Source organism: Choloepus didactylus, chromosome 3 (assembly GCF_015220235.1).
Source record: "Choloepus didactylus isolate mChoDid1 chromosome 3, mChoDid1.pri, whole genome shotgun sequence".
Classification (NCBI taxonomy): Eukaryota; Metazoa; Chordata; class Mammalia; order Pilosa; family Megalonychidae; genus Choloepus; species Choloepus didactylus.
The window spans coordinates 95,828,919-95,850,156 of NC_051309.1; the positions used below are offsets into that span (position 1 = coordinate 95,828,919).

A 21,238-nucleotide genomic window follows, 5' to 3' on the forward strand; every position below is an offset into this window, starting at 1 on the left:
CTCTGTAACCGTAACTGCAGCTCCATAGCAGTATGAAGTTGTAAATGTATGTAGATTTTAATTTTATATAAACAACTGTGTAAATCTGTAATTCTGATCTCAATCTACATGCATACGTCTGTTATAAAGGATCATTTGTGGAAGCACACAATTGCCCAAGGAGACACAGCCTCTCCTTGGGAAAGTGCCAGTGTCCCGGTGCGGTGCCAGACACATGTATCAATCTTCTTTGGAGCCTGCCATGTCAGCAACCATTTGAAGAAGTGTCAGCATGCACAATTTGAATATATAAAAATTTGAATGTTCAGCCAATCTTTGGACAAAATGTTCTCTAGTTTGAGGGGTAAGTGGAAAAAAAAGAAGGGAATAAAGGAAAGGAAAGCACATTTCTAGGTTCTGCTAAAAACATGGGCTCCAGAGAAAACACTGCTTCAACATTAGTATCCTGCTTTCCCTCCCCGTTAAATTTACAGAGTGGATACTGAAATGAACATTACAAAGGTGGTGTTGATATTGGTTCAGAAAATATCTCTGCTCACTGAGGGGAAAAAAAATATATCCAGGCTGCAGTGTATCAAGAAGAACCCTTCTTGAAAGCAAAAGAGACTTTAGGCTACAACCAATTTTTCACAAAACAGTTTATAAAGCCTAACTATAAATATGCCATCAAGTAGTAGGGTGTTACTCTTAAGAAAAATGGCATCTTTAAGATCAGATTAAGAATTTAAAAAGCAGCTAATCAATAAACTTTTAAAATGTGGCGTTTCTTGAAAATCTGTGATCAGCTCTGGATATTAGGCTGAACTCTCTGAGAATTAGGTAACCCCCAGACAGAACCAACTTGAATGGCATCATAGCAGCCAAGTCTTTCATCTGACAAGGCTAAATATTCATTTTATAAGGAATCGCAGGCTCGGCCACATTAACAAGTGCTCAGTCCTTAGGGACTCCAAGAACACTGGCCCAGGGCATTGCAGTGCAATGTTAACGCCAAAAATACGGCCCTGGGCATCTGTCCTGGGCTAGGAGGGCCACACCTGGGAGCAGGCACATCTGGCTTTTTTTTTTTTTTTTGCAGGAGGCTCTTCCGTTGCCATGCAAGCACTGCATCAGAATGAGACAAAGCAAAAACTACACTGTTACAGAGACATCGTGAAGCCCTGCTGTGGCAATGAATGATAATCTGTTGACTTTAAACTGGCAACCAAGGAGAAGCAGAAGAAATCTTAGCTATTTTTTAGTGCACAATGCATTGTAATTATCAATTAAAAAAATTTTTAGTCCTCCAGTTTGATATTTGTTTGGTCTTTCATAGAAATTTTCCCTGAACTGGTTGTGTGGACTTCCTTCTACCAGAACAGGACAAACTTAAGCGGTCTTGAAAAACTTCTAAGCAGGCCCTCATTTGAAACCTGGTACATACATATCTTAAAAAGTGAAATTCTAACTAAATGATTCAAAGAGGAAGCAAAGTAATTATATCATACTTAATATAAACATCTATTTCAACATTTTCTCCATAGTAAACATAATAAAAGTGGTTGTGAAAATTACAAGCCGTTGTCATCTTTAATGCTTATAAATCATAAAATCACATTTATTCACCTTAACTTATAATTTACTTACAATTGTTATTAAATAACCCTTGACATTTATTTTGTTGGCATGTGCTAATATGCACACACGTTCCCAAGAGTTTTCTGCATGAAGCCAATTAAGAAACTGCCTCTAGTGTCTTGAGATCTTAGGCTGCAGAAGTGGTTGCTGTGGAAACAAATCTGCCTCGGCATTTCTGGCAGGACCAGAAACTACAGAGTAGTATGTCTTCAAATAGGATCTGGTGTAAGCAGTTTCTTTCCCCCTTAATTTGGGCTCCATTTTATGAAGTATACAGGTATTAGTAATTACAAAGGAAAACAACATTCTGTACACAAATTATTTTACTACAATTCTTGCTGTCTTTTATTCACTCATAGAAATTTAAATAGGGATTCCTGAATAAAATCTTTTAGTTAATTTATCTTTGGCAGAAACAATAGATTTGAAAATGTTTAGTAGTTTCTCATTTATGTAACTTTTAAAAACAATTCTGTAGCATATTTTTTCAAAACCATATTCTTAAACAGATGTGCTTTAAAAGTTAACTGGTAATGATCTGATTTATATTCTAGCTTATTTAAGAGAATATTAATAAAGGACAGACTAGACATGTATTTCTTTCAAAAAATACAATTTTTTTTGTCATGTGTATGATTCATGTTCAGATTTCAAAAGTAGAAAACATCCTAAAGTGCATCATTTTATTTATAATATAACTCCTTGAAATTATAATGATCTGCAATGTAAACAGTAGAGCAAAGAATACCAAACTATATTCTTATGTACATTTAAGTTTGTAGTACTATGTACCGTCTTTAAGTGTGTGGATTAAAACCAGGGCACTTCCAACACTAAGCTTATGCTTCTGTATGATTCTTTTTAAAGAGCAAACTCAAAGGCCTTCTTTTTCCCTCACCCCTGACTTGAACAATTTTCCCCTGACAGAGGGCAGCTGCTACATCACTTCATCAAGGAAAAATGATGCCATAAATCCAGTCTGACCAGCCAGTTTCTCAATAACCCATTTTGAAACTGACAATGAGTCAGTACAGTTTTAGGTTCTCTTCCTTTTCTTCTTTTTCTTTAAAGGTACACTTTAGAAAGCAACTCTCAAAACATACAGGAGGGCATGCCTGATGGCTGTTCGTCCTGCAACATTCTCTTCAACGGGCAGAACCTGCTGGAACGCCTTCTCGTGACAGTCTGCGCTGCCGTGTGCAGACACTGGCTAGGCCTCAAGATTCCCACCCAGGGTGGCCAGGCTGAAGGAGGATGCACATTCCTCGATGCACATGTAGAAGGTCAAACAGTAGCAACAGATCACGGAATGATGTTAGCACACTGAAGAGGTGAATGATTCGGTGCCCTAAATTCCCTGGTCCCTCCAAAATGTCTAATATAGACAGCTTTGTGACACAGTTTTTGAAAAAGTTATAATTGGCCACATACCATTATTTTTTTTTCTCTTTTGAATGTTCAACATCATCTCAGAAATGATGTGATTTAGATTCTGCCTTGGGCTGAGCTTCTGAAGGCTATATTGTGAGGATTTTTAGTGCAGGTTTCCTTCTTTTTAAATTTTTTTTTTTTTTAACTGTGGTAAGTATGCAGGAGGCCACGAGCACAGTCTCCCTTTCTCCCATGATATTCTACCTTTAGACTAAGAATGAAGCAAGACCCTTTATGTTTGGCTAGTGTCAAAATGAAACCGAGCCCCAAATGGTGACGTGAACATGCTGGCCTTGCTTAGTGTTTGACGTTAAATGTCTTTCTAAAATTTGAGACTGATGAGTGCTGTCAATGTTAAGGAATGAATCCTCTAGGCTCTTCATCCTGTTACCTGGATTAAAAATCAGCATTAATGGAGCTCTTGTTATAATATCTCTGTCCTCTGCAGATTATCCAGTCCTAGGCAGGGACCAAAATTTTCTGTCAGCTGAGGAAGTCCTGAAGACTCACGGATCAAACACGATCACACTGCCATTTCGTGCAGCTTCCCTCTACAGGAGAGCTGAAGGGGAAAACAACAAATTCACACCAGTGGGGGAAGGCGCAACTCTGGGAAGGGCCAAAGGCAGCAAATAGGGCCCTCAGGTGCATGGTCACACTTACATGGGTACAAGGAAAACACAAACTTCCACAGCAAGTTTGCTCTACATAGCGAAGTCCTGAGCTTGTTTTTATCACAGTTAGACAGAGAATAGTCTCATGTTTCCCAGTTCTCCAGGGAAGAACAGTGTATATATTCTCTGTAGATGAATGTGTCTAAATGTAGTGATTCTTCACTGCTAGTGTTAGCAAAGCTTCCACTATAGTGTGTGTGTATAGATGTGTGTGTGTGGGTGTGTGCAGGAATACTGACTTTGCCATTACAGAATTCCTAAGTCAGTTCAGGTTGCCGTCTTCCATCTAGGCAGTCTCTAAGGCAGGCAGGCCATGGAAACAGGAGCTGGGCCTGGAGGCAGAGGTCTGCATGCTTTGCACGTCCTGGAAAGTCTTCCTTGTACCATCCAACCCTAGTTTCAAGACTGCCTCCCATTTCTGCAGAGCTGCTATTTATCCAAGGAGGCAGCTGGTAAATGCAGCCTGCATCCACCCAGCCACCTCTGCTCGCATGGGGGCTGCCTCCTCACATGGATTTGGAATCAGTGTCTCTCTTGCTGATGAGCACCTCCAAGAGCCTTAGTTTTGCCTTTATGTGCTTGTACTCGTTGTATTCTTCAGCCAGAGGAGTGCGGTCTTCCTTCTGGACATTTCTAATTGAAACAAAGGAAAAGGGGACAGAACATCATTTTCTGTCTCACCTGGAGGATACTGTTCATCAGGCGAATCATTATCATGTGGAAACTACAGTTAACCTTTAGAATCAGTGTTGCCAAGTATCCCTTGGCATCAAGTCTAGAGAGCTGGATTGAGACAAGCAGTGAAAGACTGCTTCCTCCAGAAGGCACCATGCAACACGAAGTTTATGTAGTTCATCTGGCATTTTGTAGTATGGTATGAAGGAGTAAGAAATGTAGAAATTTTCCTTCTCTGTTGTTAAAGTATGCGTTTACACTGAAAGTCTCCACAATAGAACTCCTTCATTCATCATTTAATAATACATTCTCATTTCTATATATTTCATCAAGTGAACCATTAAGTTTCTAATTATCAATTGGTATACCTGTAATTTACATGCCTTTCAAAAACAGATAGTTGATATTTCTACTTACTATAAAATTAGTCTTGAAATTCAGCAGCTGGATCATTTAATACTGAGCCCTTATATGCAATTTTACATGCATAACAACAAATATTACCTGAGAACTTACTGTGGGTCAAGCACTGGGTTAAGCACCTGGTGTACATGTTCTAATATAACCCTCACAACAGCTTGACAAAGTGGTGATATTATCCACATCCTACTTGGGAGGAAGTCAGGACTAGAAATGAGGCGGGCTCACTGCAAAGCAACTGCTCTGAACCTTCCTGCATCCTGCTTCTCATTTCACTTTGAAATGTGCATATCAAACATTAAAAAAGCAGCTTCCTTTTCTTATTATTAAACAGCAAAATACAGAAAAGGGGGATACTATGGGGCTTATTTAATTTGTTCAATGAACTAAAAATAAGTTTATCTTATTCATGCCTGCCTTGTTCTAGGGAAGGAATCTAGATAGGCTTTCAGCAGAGGGCAGTGAAGGGAATAGGGATTAGGAAACAGAGCATCCACAACCTAGTTTGTGTTGTGTCCTTTGGATGCTTTGCTCGCCTCAGATATGAAATAATGGAACAGACTTTAGGACACAAGTCTCTCACAGTCCTAAAGCTTTATGATGATGATTAAGTTCATTCCCATTAGGCATACTTTCTTAAGACTTGTACAGGTTATAAAATTATATGGAAGCCCTCATATATAGGATACCTGTACATAATGTAACTATAATTACATAAAAATATACAAAGTAGATTACAGAGTACCCAGGGGAGGGGCAGGGGTGGGGAATGGGGAGTTAACATTTATTGGGCACTTTTAGTTAACATTTAATGAGATTCTGTTTGGAGTGATGGAAAAGTTTTGGTAATGGATGGTGGTAATGGTAGCACAATGTGTAATTCATTGTAATTAACACCACTTGAATTGTATAGTTTAAAGTGATTAAAATGAGAAATGTTATGTTGTAAATATGTTAACAATAAAAATTTTTTTAAAAAAGGAAAAAACAAATGAAAAATATGCTTTAAAAAGATTGGAAAGAAACACAGCAAAACATTAATCATGATTTGCTTTTGATATTATTATCAACATTGGATATTATCTCTCTTATTTATCTGCTTATCTATGTTTTCCAAATATTCAACAGTGTACAGAAAAGAAAAACACTTAAGTATCAAAATGTTTATAAATTGTGAGAATGTCATTACAGACAGATCCAAAGCAGAGATCCTATAAATAATGTTATACAATAATTGAAATAAACTAGAATACAATACATTTCAAATGCCCAAGCTGATTTTTATGGTGCTTTTATTTCCCGATATTTTCCATAAGTATGAAAGGGGACTTAAAAGAAAGTATATTTACACAGTTTAATTTGGATTAAAATAAAATCAATTTAAAATAATAAAACTTAACACCAACATAAGAAATGCAAATATATTCCTTGTTCTATCCTTGTGCTCATGATGTGGCTCTGAGTAAGACATTCTATGTGTAGTCACTTGCAAACACGGGAGACTATTTCTCAGCATAGAGTTTTCTGAGGATGATTAAATTGTGTCTTGAAATTCACTAGAGAAAGGCAACCTATCAACCAGGTGGATTTACTTCTTCTCATATATATATTTTTCATTCAAACTTGACAACTATCATATTTGCTTTTAAAATGCGGTTAAATATCAGCAAGATTTAGTGTTCCCTTTTCCTTATTTTTCTAATTCTTAAGGGGGAAAAAAAATATACCAGTGCTGTCACTCAGAAATTCAGCTTCAAGCTGCTCATTTTGGATTAGAATTTGATGTGACAGGTTAGTTTATAAATGTTATACTTCAATCTGCATCAGGCTTGGACACCATCCGGGGGGCACTGCTTCCTTAAGGACCACATGAACCGCATCATCGCACAGTAAATCTCAAACCCAGTGGGTGGGTCTGCTGGGGGTAGGAGAGGAAGGAGAGAAAATAAATGCACTACCTTCCATTTTGTCTGAAAAAATTGTCTTCAAAATCATGAAGTTTCTTTCGAATCCTTTTCTTTTCTTCTCGCATTTCCTGAAGGTGTTCCAGGAGTTCAGGTCTAAGAGGGCAGAAAATGCCAAGAAAATTAAGTTAAATCTGACTTGTGATCAATGTAATGAATGTGCAACTCGGCAGGGGTTGTAAAGAAAGGGGGAAGCACACACATGCAAAAAACTGCTGAGGGAACTTCAGGGTCAGCAGAAATGAATGTTTACTGTCCCCTGTATGCCCAAATATGCTGGCTACAGAAAAGGCTTCTGGAGGCGCCTGCAGGCTCCTACTATTTATGAATTCTTAGGTCTTGCAAAACCACACAGTGCTTTGTCATCTTTTGCTTTGAAAGAAAAAGATGACATCTGTGTTCAATGTGTGTTAAATTATGAGCTGTGGAGAACAGAACCACATAATGCCATTTATAGAGACCTTCTGGTTGTTAAAGCAAGATTTCAAAAGCTCCCTCAAATAATGAGGAATGAAACATAAAAAACTGAGCCAGAAATAAAAAAGAACCATATATCACTGTTTCATCCACACAGACACAACCCAGGTAAGTCACTTGCATTTCTTCAGCCAATTTATTTAAATGCCAAGACTAAAAAGAAAATTGAAGGTTATTTTTGCCAAGACAGTTCAACAACAACAAACCGACATACATTGAAGCAGCATGGAGAGTTGAAAGCCCTGTGTCCTGGCTGCATTTTGATGGCATTTTATCATCCATTGGGGAAATGAACCCATCAGCATCATCTTCAAATTGGTCCAGAAGGCAACGTGCACTGAAATCAGTTTTCAGAGTGACTGTGAAGCCTGGCTTCATGCTGCTGTCATCTTCTGAACCCTCCTCTTCTTCCTGGAAATGCATGGCAATGCCAGTAAAAATCTGGCCACTTTTTCTGGCATCTTCCATTACAAGTATTATTTAGCAATCATTTAATTATCCAGACATCAAGGGGGAGTGTTTTTTTGTAAAAATAAAAACCAAAAGACCAGACAATTACATAAATGTATGTTTCTAGTTACTTCTATATCAACATTTAGCAACACGTACATTATGTGTATATTATTGAATATCTGTATTACGTTATAATATATACCCAAATCACAGTCACTTAATAGGAAAACAGATTATAAAACTTGTTCTCAACATTTAGTTCACAGCACAATTAATAGTTGTTAAGGTGGTAGGCAGGAAGAAACAACTATCATAACTTTATAGCCTAAATCATATGAACCAAACAACCCTAAAAATTTCGAGCTCTGTGACAGTAAATAAGAAAATCCACCACAACCAGGCAATCAGTGCCTTAAGGAGTCTATTATTTATGTACCTCAACATTTTTTATTAAGCTACAAACATTTTCAGAAATAGAATAATACAGTCTTTCTAATTAAGAGTTGAGATTCTAAAATATTTTGTGGTTGCTTGAAGCACAGAATTTTAGGAAACTTTTGAGAAGATCAAAACATTTATCTTCCCACGACTGGGAACATAAAACTCAAATTTTTTCAAGGAGCTTTCTAGGGCCACAACTGTATTTTTCAGTCTCCAAGCTTCTAAGTAAATTATGATATTCTCTGTCTGTCCTGATGATAATGCAATTAGGAAAACAATGAAATCAAATTATTTCTTAGTGTCAATTTGAGCCATGTAAATCTAAGGAAGAACTAATATCAGAATCTGAGGGAAAGATTTTAGAAGAATTAATTCACTGTCAAAATGTACAGTTAGGCCAAAAGAGAGTGTGTTACTATTATGAAAAATTAAAAAATTAGTTAGGAATAGAGCTACGTGAACAACTGAAAGTATAACACCAATTATTGCAGTTAAACCTAGTGGCTTCAATGCCAACACAACAAATAAATCTCAGGAGGCAGGCAAGAACAGTTACTGTCGGAGGTAAGAGCACAAATTTGCAAACTGCATGTGGTGGGTTTCCTTACCTTAAATTTAGGTATGTTTATAACAGTGCCTCTGAGAGAAATCATGCAAACAAATAAACGAAGCAAAAAAACAAAAAAACAAAAAAAGGACTATTACATGCTACTATGAAAGTTCTATTTTGAAGGCATAAATGTAAAATTGGCAAGCACTAGGTGGCTGTGCCAAATTCTCTTGGCTATGACTTCAGATCTTCAATCTCTTTGCTTTGTCCATGGAAGTAAGTGTCTCAGTAATTTTTATATTTTTAATTTATATTATTATATCATTTTAAATTATATTTAAAACATAGCAAAAATTACATAGAGTAAGGTTGAATTCTTAAATGAATAATTCTTTACCATAAAGTTCCTCTTTTTTGTAAGAAGGAGTAACAATTCTTATCTATGGAGTTTTTATAAGAATTAATTGAGATAGAGTATGCAAAGTACCTAATAAGATATCTGGCACACAGGGAGTACAGATCGGTTTTGTGCTCCCCACCCCTTTTTCCCCTGTTCCAGATGAGGAAGACAAGGTGGAACCACAGGACAATAATAAGCTCAATGGAGGCTGGGGTTCGAGCCTGTCCACTGCCATCCCTAGAGCCTGGCCAATGTTCGCATACAGTAGATGCTCAATGACTGTTGGATAAACAATCTAGTAACTCAGTTTTAAATGAGCAATACAAATCACTATTAAGAGGGCATTAAAGCCCAAGATAAATAAGAAATGAAATTACAAAGAAGAATCTAACTACCTTTCGTGAAGTCAGGAGTCTAAGCCTTAACAAATTATATCCTAGCTTCCTGAGAAAACAATGTGTAAATGTGCTTTGCACATAGTGAGCAGTCAGTGGTTTCTGAGATGAAGTTAAACTAAACTACTCTCAGTGAACTCTGACAACCATGTGAAAAAAGCAAAGCATCAAAATAGGCAGATCTTAAAATTGTAAGATCATCAGGTGATTGTGGATATCGTGTAAATTCTAGAAGGAATCAGTACATAGATAACGTACGAGCAACGGGGAAAGAATCAGTGATCAACAGTCACTAATCCTGCCTCCACAAACATATCCTGAAAACTATTTTTCTTTTTTTTATAGGATTGGCATAATATCTAGATTTCAGTAAAGAATGAGAGCGGTTGACTATGAAAGGAAAGCTGCCTGACAATGCAAAGTGATGATGCCACAGTGACGGGAACCTGCAGGGGCCCTGCCCTATGCGATATTTATCCATCACTTGGACAAACGTGTAAAAGGCATATTCACAAAATATGTATGTGTATCTGGTATGTTGGAACATAAAATCTAGATTTCAATTATCTCATAAGGCTGGGATATAAGTATAAAAAGTAACACACTGGTCAACTGTAAGATCCAATAGAATTAGGTTAGGAAAAGAGTGGACACGTAGATGAAAAGCAATCCATGAAAAAGGCCCAAGAGCAGTGGTTCGCAACTGGGGGTGACTGGCAATGTCTGAAGACATTTTGGTTGTCGCACTGGGGGAGGGGGCAGCTACTGGCATCTGGGGGGTAGAGACCAGGGGTGCTGCTAAACACCCTACAACGCACAAGAAAATCACCCCCACAACAAAGAATTATCCTCTCCAAAATGTCAACAGTGCCAAGGTTGAGATACCTGCCTGAAAAAGACTGAAATGAACTTACAGTACATTCATGGCCAGTAGCCCTAGACTTGGAGAGCTGATGGGGCCTTTGCAGTGCAGATCAAGGTCAGAACTAGTCTTGTGGCTGACTGTCCTGGTTGCACCATGTCTGGAATGATGTCCAATTCTGGGTATTGGTTTTTAAGAGGGATCTCGGCAAACGTGTGTGTATATGTATAGCCCAGAACCACCAGAAAAGTGAGAGGTCTGAAACCCATATCCCACAAGGAATAATAATAATAACGTGGAGAAAATAAGATTTGTACAGAGTGGGGGTGGGAGTGAGCAAGGCGGGGGGCTGTACAACTATGAAGTGCTCTCAGGGAAGAAGCAGTAAGCTTATTTGCTATGTTGCTCCAGAGGGCAAAACTAAGCCCACTAAGTGGAAACTAATACATTAATAACTATGAATATTATATTTTCAATTGTTTTCATTAGTTATGATATATTTTATATCTAGAGAACTTAAACATTCTAGAATTACAAGTTATATAATTATATAGTATTTTATAATTTAGAACTTTTAAATTACTTATATTTTAAATTACTTATAAAACTAATATGTAAAAACAAATTTTTAGCTATTATTTATGACCAGACTGTGAATGAGCTATCTTATTCTCCCCATTGCTGTAACTTTTCAAACTTAGGATGGAATCCCTCCTAAAGGACAGTGTCTCTAGTTTGTTAGAGAAGTTTTAGAGGGGATTCTTATCTTGGACAGCGGAATTGTCTGGATAATCTCTAGATTTCTTTGGGCTGGAAGATCTAGGACTTTAGAACTTGAACTGGCTCTTATTTAACAAGCAGCTGGTTCCCTCCTACAAGCATTTAAAACCAGGCCTGGTTTTTAAAGAAACCACTTAGATACAGTCTTCTTATCTGCACACACACCAAGCTCTAAATTGTATTAGAATTGCCAAGAATTAGTACAATCCAAATGCGCACTAATAGCCCAGCCAACTGGAACAAAATGAACTGAAAAGACAGCACTGTTTACAAAAGCAATGTAATCATTGCAAAATTATCCGAAATTTTGACCATCATGTGATCCAGTATAAAAGCATTGCCAAAATATACTTGTGAAAAAAACATACTAAGCTAAAGAAAAAGAACTGGAAGAATGTCCCCCTTTAAAAAGAACATCAGTAGTCTATCTTAAATTCATTTAATGAGGAATTTATTAAGTGCCATATTTTGAAGTGTTAAAGACCATATTTTTTGTCTAGTGACTGTTCTGTTGCATGCTCCTAACAGAAACATGCTAATTTTCATACACCAATTGCCCAAATTTCTACAATCATAGTGGCTTAAATTCTTTTGTGAAACTGCCAGCTAGACAAAAGTTGTCTTCTTTCATAAACATCAAGGGTTATTGTAAGAAAACAGCTTACAACATTTCTCAATACCAAGTTTAAAGGATTTTCAAAAAGCAAGTTTTTTAAAAAATAACACGAATAATGAGCACAATCATTGACCAATGCTTTAAAATTAGGCCTATGAAGTAGTTAGGATCACTAAAAAGTAAGAAAAGAGATGGAGCAAGTAAAAGAGAAGATTTTGTAGCTTGTGCTACCTTACCTCTCAGGTAAGAATCAGGTAAGAAAATGGAGAGGCTCTCAGTTGGTGTCCCTCAATGAAAAAGAGGCCTCCTATCCTGAAATAATCATTTCTAACTACAGTAAATGACCACCCCAGCCAATGTGAAATAGTCACAGAAAAGTAACAAGTGAAACTCATAAGACTCACTTCTGCTTTGGGCTTAACTTCCCTTCAGACTTTAAATAACTGCTAAAAAACAATCACCAATTTTTAAAAAAATGACTGATTTTAATTTTTCACCTCTATGGTCCTGTATAAGGCAGTCCCATTTGGTCAGTTTTCTGGAAACAAAAACATGAAAGGGGTTGATCCCAGTACACACCAATTAGGTCCCTACAGGGCAGTGCTGATTCTATGGCCACAGATTACACATCCCATTTTAGCAAAAGTAGCCACTGATTGCAAGGATTATCTGAATAAAATCCGTAATTACTACTGGAAAAATAATCAGAGCCTATGTTCCAGTGACTGCCAGTCATAAGCACCATATTCACAGACAAAGAGTGGATTATAAAATTAGTACCAAGGAGTAAATGTGTCAGGAGAAAGGCAGAGGAAGGAAGAGCAGGTAAATTCCACTAGAAATCTGTCCAAGACAACTATTTGTCTATAAAATTGTAAGTTTTCACTGTGTTTTATATATTGCTTTTGTTGACTTTGGTTTTTTCTATAAACTCAGCAAGATTTCTTTCAAGTTGCCCAATGAGCTCATTTGACCAAATTTTGGAATAAAGAAAATCCATTTCCCAAATGGGTTAATTATAAAACATCATTACGAAAACAAAACAAAACAAAACACAATAAAATATTGGCACCTGAAGGCAAAGTAAAAACAAAGCAAAATAACAACCACAACAGATAAAAGGAGGAATGAAATGAGACCACGGAAATCAGCTAGTCTTAAATAAAAAGGGATTGCTCAAAGTTGGTTAGATGCAGCTACTGATTTTTAGGAGTCACTACAAGAAGCCATCACCAAAAGGCCCAATCACAACCCCTTTCCATTCGCAGGAGAGAGGGAAGGAGGGAGGGGACTGATGCGGATTTGGCAGCTGGAGGTCTTCACCTTTATCTCCTTGAAGAAGGAAGCAGTTTCACCCTCGATAATTGGCTGCAGCAAAGGGCTTCTCCGCTTGCTGGAGGGGGATCCCTGCGACAGGTGTTGACAAGGAGGTTACATTGCGAATCCCTTTCCCTTTCCCTCAGCTCTCTGCCTCCTCTGACTTCACCAATAGTTTATACTGTCTTCTACTGTGTGCCCTTACCCCTCACCCCAACAGATTCCCAGGAAAGCCTGAAACAGCAGAAGTTCTTTTCCAAGTTTCCACTTCACTTCAGAGCCCACACACATCGAGGACACATCAGCACAAGAAAAGCACGTGAGTATGCTAACAAACACAGAGGAAACCTGAAGAGAAACACCTGCCTCCCCACCCTCTTTCCACTCGAATCACAATAACTGCAAGAACACTTTAACTATAGTAAACTAAGGAGAATAACATAAGCTGACAAAGCAGTACAAGGGTTGTAAACTTCACTGTTGTTCATTCATTTTATTTAGGGACACACAGGGCTGCTAATTGGAAAGTCAAAAAGATTCCTTAGATTTCATTTTTTTTTTATTCATTAGTTCACTTATTAGTCTATTCTGCAGGAAATTTCCAGAATAGCTTTCTTCAACTACATCTGCCTCATTCATATGAACAAGTGCACTATTAAATACAAAGACCATATCTTAGGTTTAGAAATAAACAAGAAGATTTAAGGAAGGGCTAGATAAGAGCAGTGGCTAAAATGAATATGTGTTTCAATTACAATATAAAAGCAAGGTTGTGTCAGCTTATTAAAAAGCCTAAAAGCCATTAGAGGGAGCCCCAAGTCCCTGGAGAGGACAGCCCTGAAATAGGGGCAAATGATTCTCCAAGAGATGGAGACGGACATTAACAACTCACTCACGAATTGGGGGTTGGAAAGCCTGTGATATGGGATGACAAGCTGGCCAGTGCCTGAAAGGCTTTCCCAGAACTGAAGGCAGGTTGCGGTTCTTTAGTGTAGACAAAATCAAAATTCAGGGACCAAAAGCAGCTAAGTCCAAGGATGGTGGCCAATGAAACTTCAAACTCATTAGCTTCCCTCCCTTTTCTCCACTCCTTATACTATCCTACATCCTCCAAGAAGGAGAGGAGGGTTCTTGTTCTAGAATTCCTTAGAGGCTTTTCTTCTGGACATGATTCAAAAGGAGCTATCCTTCTCTTGGAGGGGGAGAGAAGACTATTAACAGAGGACCCTCAGGATCACAGAGGCACTCTTTGGCCTGGCACAACTCCTGTGGCCTTGGACTCCTGGCCAAGAGGAAAAGGTGGGGGAGTTGGTCTAGTACATGTCAGATGCATAAATACCGCCAAAGACTGTCTCCCAAGAGGGAAAAAAATTCTACTAGCTTCAGATTTGCTCATTTTTGGCAAACACAAGCTGCAGAAGCCTTTGAGAAGTTCTTCATTCCTCAAGCCTGTGGGCCACAGATAGCAGTGACTGGTTTAGCTATTAAATCTTATCCTTTAATGAGAAAGCAGGTTATGGCCCTATTAATAAAAGCAGGGCCCATTACACCAGATAACCAACAACACAAATGTCTTGTACTCACAATGATGGGTATGGTGTTGGCTCGGGACAGGATCTGTTTGACCAACCGGTATCTGTCATACAGTGGCTTCATAACCTGACGTTCATTCTTTGTTACCTGAGAGGCAAGGACAAGAGAGCTGAGAATACCACTCCCAGTGGCCACATCACCAGCTGCCCAGCCACACTTGGTGGCTTTATGGCCCCGAGAGAGTACAGATGATTCAACTTAAGTCTTACCGTTCTTTAACATATTTACTTAAACTGACTACTATTTAGTCAATAATTACTCAAAATATCTACTTCAGCTGTAGACCACTGAAAATCACTCCATTAGTAGTGCTACTTTTTCTAAAACAGAACTATGATCATTATTATGTTCCTGCTTAAAACTGCTCAAGGTTCTGAGTTCCCAGACTATTATTTTCTGAGTCCAGGGAAAAAGAAAGCCATATTTCCATTTTAATACTAAAGGCAGATCTGAAATCATTTTATTTACATGTCTTTCACTCCCATGGGCCTTTGGGCCTTCAACTTTGAAGGCAACTCTGGATTATGCACACATGGATTATCTTTTGTTGCCTTTTGTATTTGCTGTCGCTAAGTGATCAGTAAGTCACTCTGGATAAACTTTATAAGCTAGGATAGGATACCACCATCATGCAAAAACAGTTTGTGGATTTATTTTCTCTCATCAGCATTACTAATAATAACTGTTTGTTTATATCGCTTCAGTTATCATATCTTAAGAGGCTGATAGCATTTTTATGTTTCTACTATCAACAGTACCAAGGCAGTTTCAAAATTAGGATTTTGTAAATAATGACTGTCAAAATTGGAAGGGAACTCTGAAATTATTTTATATGAGAAAGACAGGATCAAACCACAAGTGCTACTAAGACATACCCATCACAACGGCTGAAATGAAAAGATGTCTGCAAAAATGTTGTATAACAGAAACTCTCCTTCACTGCTGGTGAGAGTGGAAAACTATTTAGTAGTATCTGCTAAAACTGAACATATGGCACACCCATTTTACTTTTAAATATATACGAAGCACATGCGGACTTACACTTCAAAAAAGGAAGTTTTTTTGTTGGAGTAGATGAAGAGGATCAGTGGCTTAATTCTTCGGCTTATGATGCCAATATTTAGATTTTCTAAGAATTGTTCATGTTTTAAATTTGTGGTCCTTAGGGACTAATAACTTGAGGATGACTTGACAAAATTGAGTTTTTGACTATGGATAGTTAAAACTCATCATAATGACACCAAAGTTAACACTGGCATTTGATCAAAGTATCTAAATACCAAAAATAACGAAGATCTCAAAATCTCTGCTGATTGAAAAGTGAGAATTAATACTACTTAATTTATATCCAAATTATGTTCATGGCATATATCTGAAGCCAAAGGCTTAGTGAAACTAAAAGCTAATACAACTTTAACTTTTCTTAAAGCCACGTTGTATGCAATTAGCAGTACTAGATTTGTGAGCTGAGCCAAAATCTAACCAATAGTTACATTAACAAATTAGGATCTTGATTGAACTGTCAAAAAAGGGCCACATCCAAATGTCCATCAGTAGAGAAATAAACAAAATGTGGTATAGCCATACGATGGAATGTTATTCAGCCATAAAAATGCATGAAGTCCTGGATACATGCCAAATATGGATGAACCTTGAAAAGATTATGTCAAGTGAAATAAGCCAGGAACTGGTTTTCCGGTGTCTAGGAGTAGGATTATTACCAAGATCTATTTTTGCATATAAATCAAGAGATCACAAAAAAGCAGATATGAAGATTTAATGGGAAAAGGAAATTTTAGAACTAGAAGAATATTATCATGGAATATTATCAGGGAATATCATCTAAAATCATGGACTATTAGAAGTAGAAGAGTCTTAATTTTCAGATGATAAATTGAAAAACTGTAGAAGGTAATGATTTACCCAATTCAACAGAGCTTGGCCAGGAGCCCAGGTCTCCTGATTCCCAGTCAAGTTTTCTTTCCATTCACAAATAAATAAGATATGAAGTCAGGTAGGAGCCTACCATGGAGTCATGATGTGGCATTATTCTCTAAGTAGGGTTTGATCAAGATGTTTTCTTAATATAAAGAACTTTGCCTTCCAAGCTGAGAGCTCTGCCTATATTGGGTTTAGAAAGATCTCTGGTTATTTACAGTAGCATGGAAGCCCAACTTTGTTAGAAATCATGCTATAGATGGATAAAAAGCTACACTGTCTCAATTCTTAGTAAAACAAAAAGTCATTTGAGTTTGTGATTGGAATGAGAAGACAAAATGAGATGGATTCTTTCAACTGTTGCTTTCTTGGCCAATTCACTGAGAATAATGGCAATTCCATTTTCTTCATTCTTAGCTGATAATAGTGGGCTGTGGGAGCAAAGATCAGATTATCCAGAATGGCAGAAAACCAAAGGATAGTATTTATGGATGAGTTTAGACTTTGTATTTAAATTTGAACATGGCTATGTTTACTAAAATACACCAATAAGGAAGAGCCTCAGGAAGAGCCCAGAAGCTTTGACTAGGTAACCAATTCTTCCCTCTCTACATTTACTACCAAGGAATAGTATCTAAAGAAGGGTAATACAGTGAGCTGCAGTTATTTGTTGTACTTCTTTCTGTGACAGTCATTTTATCAGAACCTTAAATGGTGTAAAGGGCACACTTTAATAATAAATAATAGGGAATTATGTGCCCGTGTGTAATGAGTATATTTTCTTTGTGTGTCTGTGTCAGGCTTTTTGAAAATGTTCTTGCCAACGGAAGTGGGAGATAACTGTTTTGGCTTGTGATTTTGAAAGTCTGCATTCTTTTAAATTAGGATTTGTATGCTCAGCAGAAATCCATGAGGTCTGGGTACCAACTTTTCTGAAAAATTAGGATTTTGGAACAATAGTTTGGCTCTGAAAGCGCATGTATTTTTCCTCTAAAAGAGCTGTTGCCCAAATGGTATTTACAGTCCAGGGTCCACAGTAACACCCTAGATCTAAGAATTGAAAGTTCCCTCTTTGATTTACAGACTGGCCAGATATCAAATGAACTCAGCTTTTCCTGAGGAGGTTGAAGCATCATGCTCCAGAGAGAGTTAGAGAGTCTAGCCTGGGACCAAGAATAAATTACACTCAGATTTCCTAGAGCAGTGAGTGGACCAATCTGGAATCAAAAAGGTGTTCTTCCTTCATGTGAAAGAATGATGAAAGAAAGATGAGAGAAAAGGGAATAATAAGGAAGGGCTAAGAACTCATATTTCATATTCCTAATGATAAAAATGCTAAAGAATGTACACTGTTTCTCCTGACTCATATAATAAGAAGTAGGCCTCAGAGAACAGAGCATATATTTTGTAGCAGAAGTGAAAGCTGTTATTTGCTATGTAACTCCCTCAAAGCCACCCCACCTGCTCAGTGCCAGATACTCTACTAGTAAATAAATGCAAATATACATATATATATAAATAGACATCTATAACTATAGCTATGTGTGCATGTATAATGTCATTTAGTCTCTATGACAACCTATATCATTCATCTTAATTATACAGATAAAACCCTGAGGCTCAGAGAACTCACCTAAGTAGTCCAAAGCCACAGAGCTAGACCCATTTGGGCTGGACTCTGAATCTAGGTCTGCCAATTCTAAGGCCCACAGTGTCTGCACGGCCCCACAGTCCAGGAGGAATGAAAGCTTTGTGCTTAACTCAGAGCGAAAACATACTGCAGCATGCAAACTGCTGCACTGGCAGCAAGGTTAAGTCTAGAATGTAGCTATGAGCTCTAATTAATCTGGCAAGGAAGTCCTTGAAGCGTCTACTAGTATAAAACCTGAATCTATACAATGAAAAGAAGACATGTTGAGGAAAATATACAACTCTCACCTCCTCTACCAGGGTCTGCCCCAGGCCCAAAAAAGTCTGTGCTTCAAGGCCCTAAGCCTATAGTGGAGAGGGGGGTTTCCCCTGTTAAAAGTAATCCTGTTCCACCTCTCTGAGTTTTGAGTACTCCAGCAGAGGACAAAGTTTCACAATATATTTGAGCTCCGGTGCATTCACTATTTGGTTCAATGCTTTTTAAAAATCCAAAACAAAACTTGGCTGAGACATGAACATTACCCCAGAGTTTCAGTATTTTTCCACTGCAGAGACAGGCCAGCAAAATCAATCATCATCAGCGCCAGCATTTTTTTTTTTTTTTTTTTTTTTTAATTTAAACCTGACAAGTTTAGAACCAAAACACTGGGGAGGACACATTCTACAGACAGCTACTGGGCACATGCTATGCGTTAGATCCTGTGCTAGAAGCTGAGGATTAGGCTCACCATCAGGTGTACAAAACCCAGAATCCTTGCCCTTATAGACCTTGGCATCTAGTGCATTATTCCAGAACTTCTTTATTTAAAAGAGCATACTTTAGATGAAAAGAATATATCCATTCTAGAGTTATGGTTGAGGCTAGAAAACAGAGCTATGCTTTTTGATTATATAAAAAGCTATCCATAAACCTAAACTTCTTGCTTCCTTAAACCTACTCTTAAGTCCTTGTTTTTTTTATTTTATTTTTTATTTTTTTATTAAATTCAGTTTTATTGAAATACATTCACACACCATACAAACATCCATGGTATACAATCAACTGTCCACAGTATGATAACATAGTTATGCATTCATCACCACAATCTATCTCTGAACATTTTCCTTACATCAGAAAGAACCAGAACAAGAATAAAAAATAAGTGAAAAAAGAACACCCAAATTATCCCCCCATCCCACCCCATTTGTCCTTTAGTTTTTATCTCCATTCCTCCACTCATCCATACACTAGATAAAGGGGGTGTGATCCACAAGGTTTAAGTCCTTGTTTTGTTGGGTTCCTGAGAACATTTCTGAACAGGGGATTACTAAGAGAAACTGACAAGAAGGATCTCTGGTTTAAAGTTCCTCAAGGAAGAACAGAAGCCTTTCATGATACTGTCTCCCCCATGGCTAACAATAAACATTCACTAAACGCTTGCTGAATAACAAATACCTCAAAGGGTTCCTGTTGTTAAGAAAAGCCAAAGCCATATTTGGGATTCCCCACTTCTAGTTCTGAATGGCAACTGGAACTGCTTTAACAATAAACACTGGTTGCAAGTGCACTGCAGATACTGAATTTTAGAGCACATCATTCTAGTTCATCCTCTTCATTTCTTGGGTGAGAAAAGGGAAGCTCAGAGTGGCTTATGGGGGAGCTCTAGGGATGGAAATGTCTCCTGATTCCATGGCTCTGTGCATGAATCCAAACCTCCTTCACTGCTTTTCCCCTCAAGACAGGACCCCTGTGACTACATTTTAGTCGCACACTAACTTTACTTTGGAATAATCATCTATATTGTAGAACCCTTTTATTGGCTACACCTTCAGAAAGCTTAGTTATGGCGAAAATATATAGTAATAGTAATCTCCTTTATTTAAAAGTAAAATAAGCAAACACTGCGGAACTCCATTTACAAAACACTGAACACAGAAGATTCATTGCTAAAGCCAGGTAATTTATTCCAATCAGAAAATCCAATACATTTACATACCGGCCGTCCATGAACGCTTTCGTAATATAATAGAGCTTTCTGCAGAGCCACTTTCTCATTAGCAATCTGGTCTTTGGTCATATCCTGTGTAAACACAAGGATTGAGAAATGAAAGAGGGGAAAACATGTGTGAACGTTTCAACTTCTTTATTTAATTAAATAAATTTACTAAAGAAAGATTAAAAAGAATCCTCATATAGTAGCTGATATCTGAAGCTCACTCAGGAATTAGCTATTACTAACTTCTTTCTTGAAATACAGACAGACAGCAGAATCATCATCTACTTTTATCTCCCACACGGCAGCAAAGGCATGTTGAATACTGAGGAAAGCAAGGCTGCTCAGCACATGGGGCTTAGCTTAATGGCCCAAGCAATGACTATAGTTACAGTATACGCATCCCAAAGGTGTACCTGTAATCCTTCTACCTCAGAGAGTCATCAAACCCTCTATAAACTAAACAACTTCATTCTGCAATACCTAGAATAGAGTTTTCTACACTCCATTTGCAGTAAAAAAAAAAAAGAAGTACTTGTAGTGAAAACATTCTGAAATTGTGGAAGATCAGGGTGTGGGAAGTTTAAAAAGGTGCCACCCCATCACCTGCCCCTTGGGATTCATATGGCAAGCCCTACGTTTCTACCCTTCTGACTGGAATGGCTTAGGGTCAGCAGTTAGCCAGAGGCCTTCACAGAATCATCATACCTTAATGTCCTCAGGACGGCAGCTTTCTGCCCGCTTCTCCTGGAGCTTCCTTTGGATAGATTCCAGTGTGGCTTCAACGCTAGGCTTTATTGCTTTATCTACCAGTTCTTGCTTCTTCTCATCTTCTTTCTCAAGTTGGGAACCGAAACTCTTGGGGAGTGTGTTACTTCGCTGCCGCATCCTGGGGGTTAGGTCTTCTTCAGATATCTTTAGTCTTGACTCTAGTTGAAAAGAGTTGGGGGTAGGGATATATGAGAATTGATGTCTGCTGAGCCCAGATCATTTTTCTGTGGTGTCAATAACT

General features: G+C 37.8%; 1 protein-coding gene across 6 annotated transcripts in view; it reads right to left on the bottom strand.

The window, feature by feature from the left end:
* Positions 1 to 1,046: 1,046 nt before the first annotated feature.
* FAM13A (family with sequence similarity 13 member A) overlaps positions 1,047 to 21,238 on the bottom strand; it is a 380,146-nt gene continuing 359,954 nt past the window's right edge. For 5 of the 6 annotated variants that reach the window (XM_037830247.1, XM_037830246.1, XM_037830248.1 and 2 more), the window contains 7 exons: positions 20,935 to 21,155; positions 20,230 to 20,313; positions 14,657 to 14,752; positions 13,079 to 13,162; positions 7,473 to 7,669; positions 6,776 to 6,877; positions 1,047 to 4,355 (listed from right to left, as the gene is read on the bottom strand). In XM_037830247.1, coding sequence (XP_037686175.1) covers positions 4,229 to 4,355; positions 6,776 to 6,877; positions 7,473 to 7,669; positions 13,079 to 13,162; positions 14,657 to 14,752; positions 20,230 to 20,313; positions 20,935 to 21,155 — 911 coding nt within the window. In that variant the 3' untranslated portion in view covers positions 1,047 to 4,228. The remainder of the gene's footprint in view (positions 4,356 to 6,775; positions 6,878 to 7,472; positions 7,670 to 13,078; positions 13,163 to 14,656; positions 14,753 to 20,229; positions 20,314 to 20,934; positions 21,156 to 21,238) is intronic. The other variant, XM_037830249.1, reaches the window with a different exon arrangement.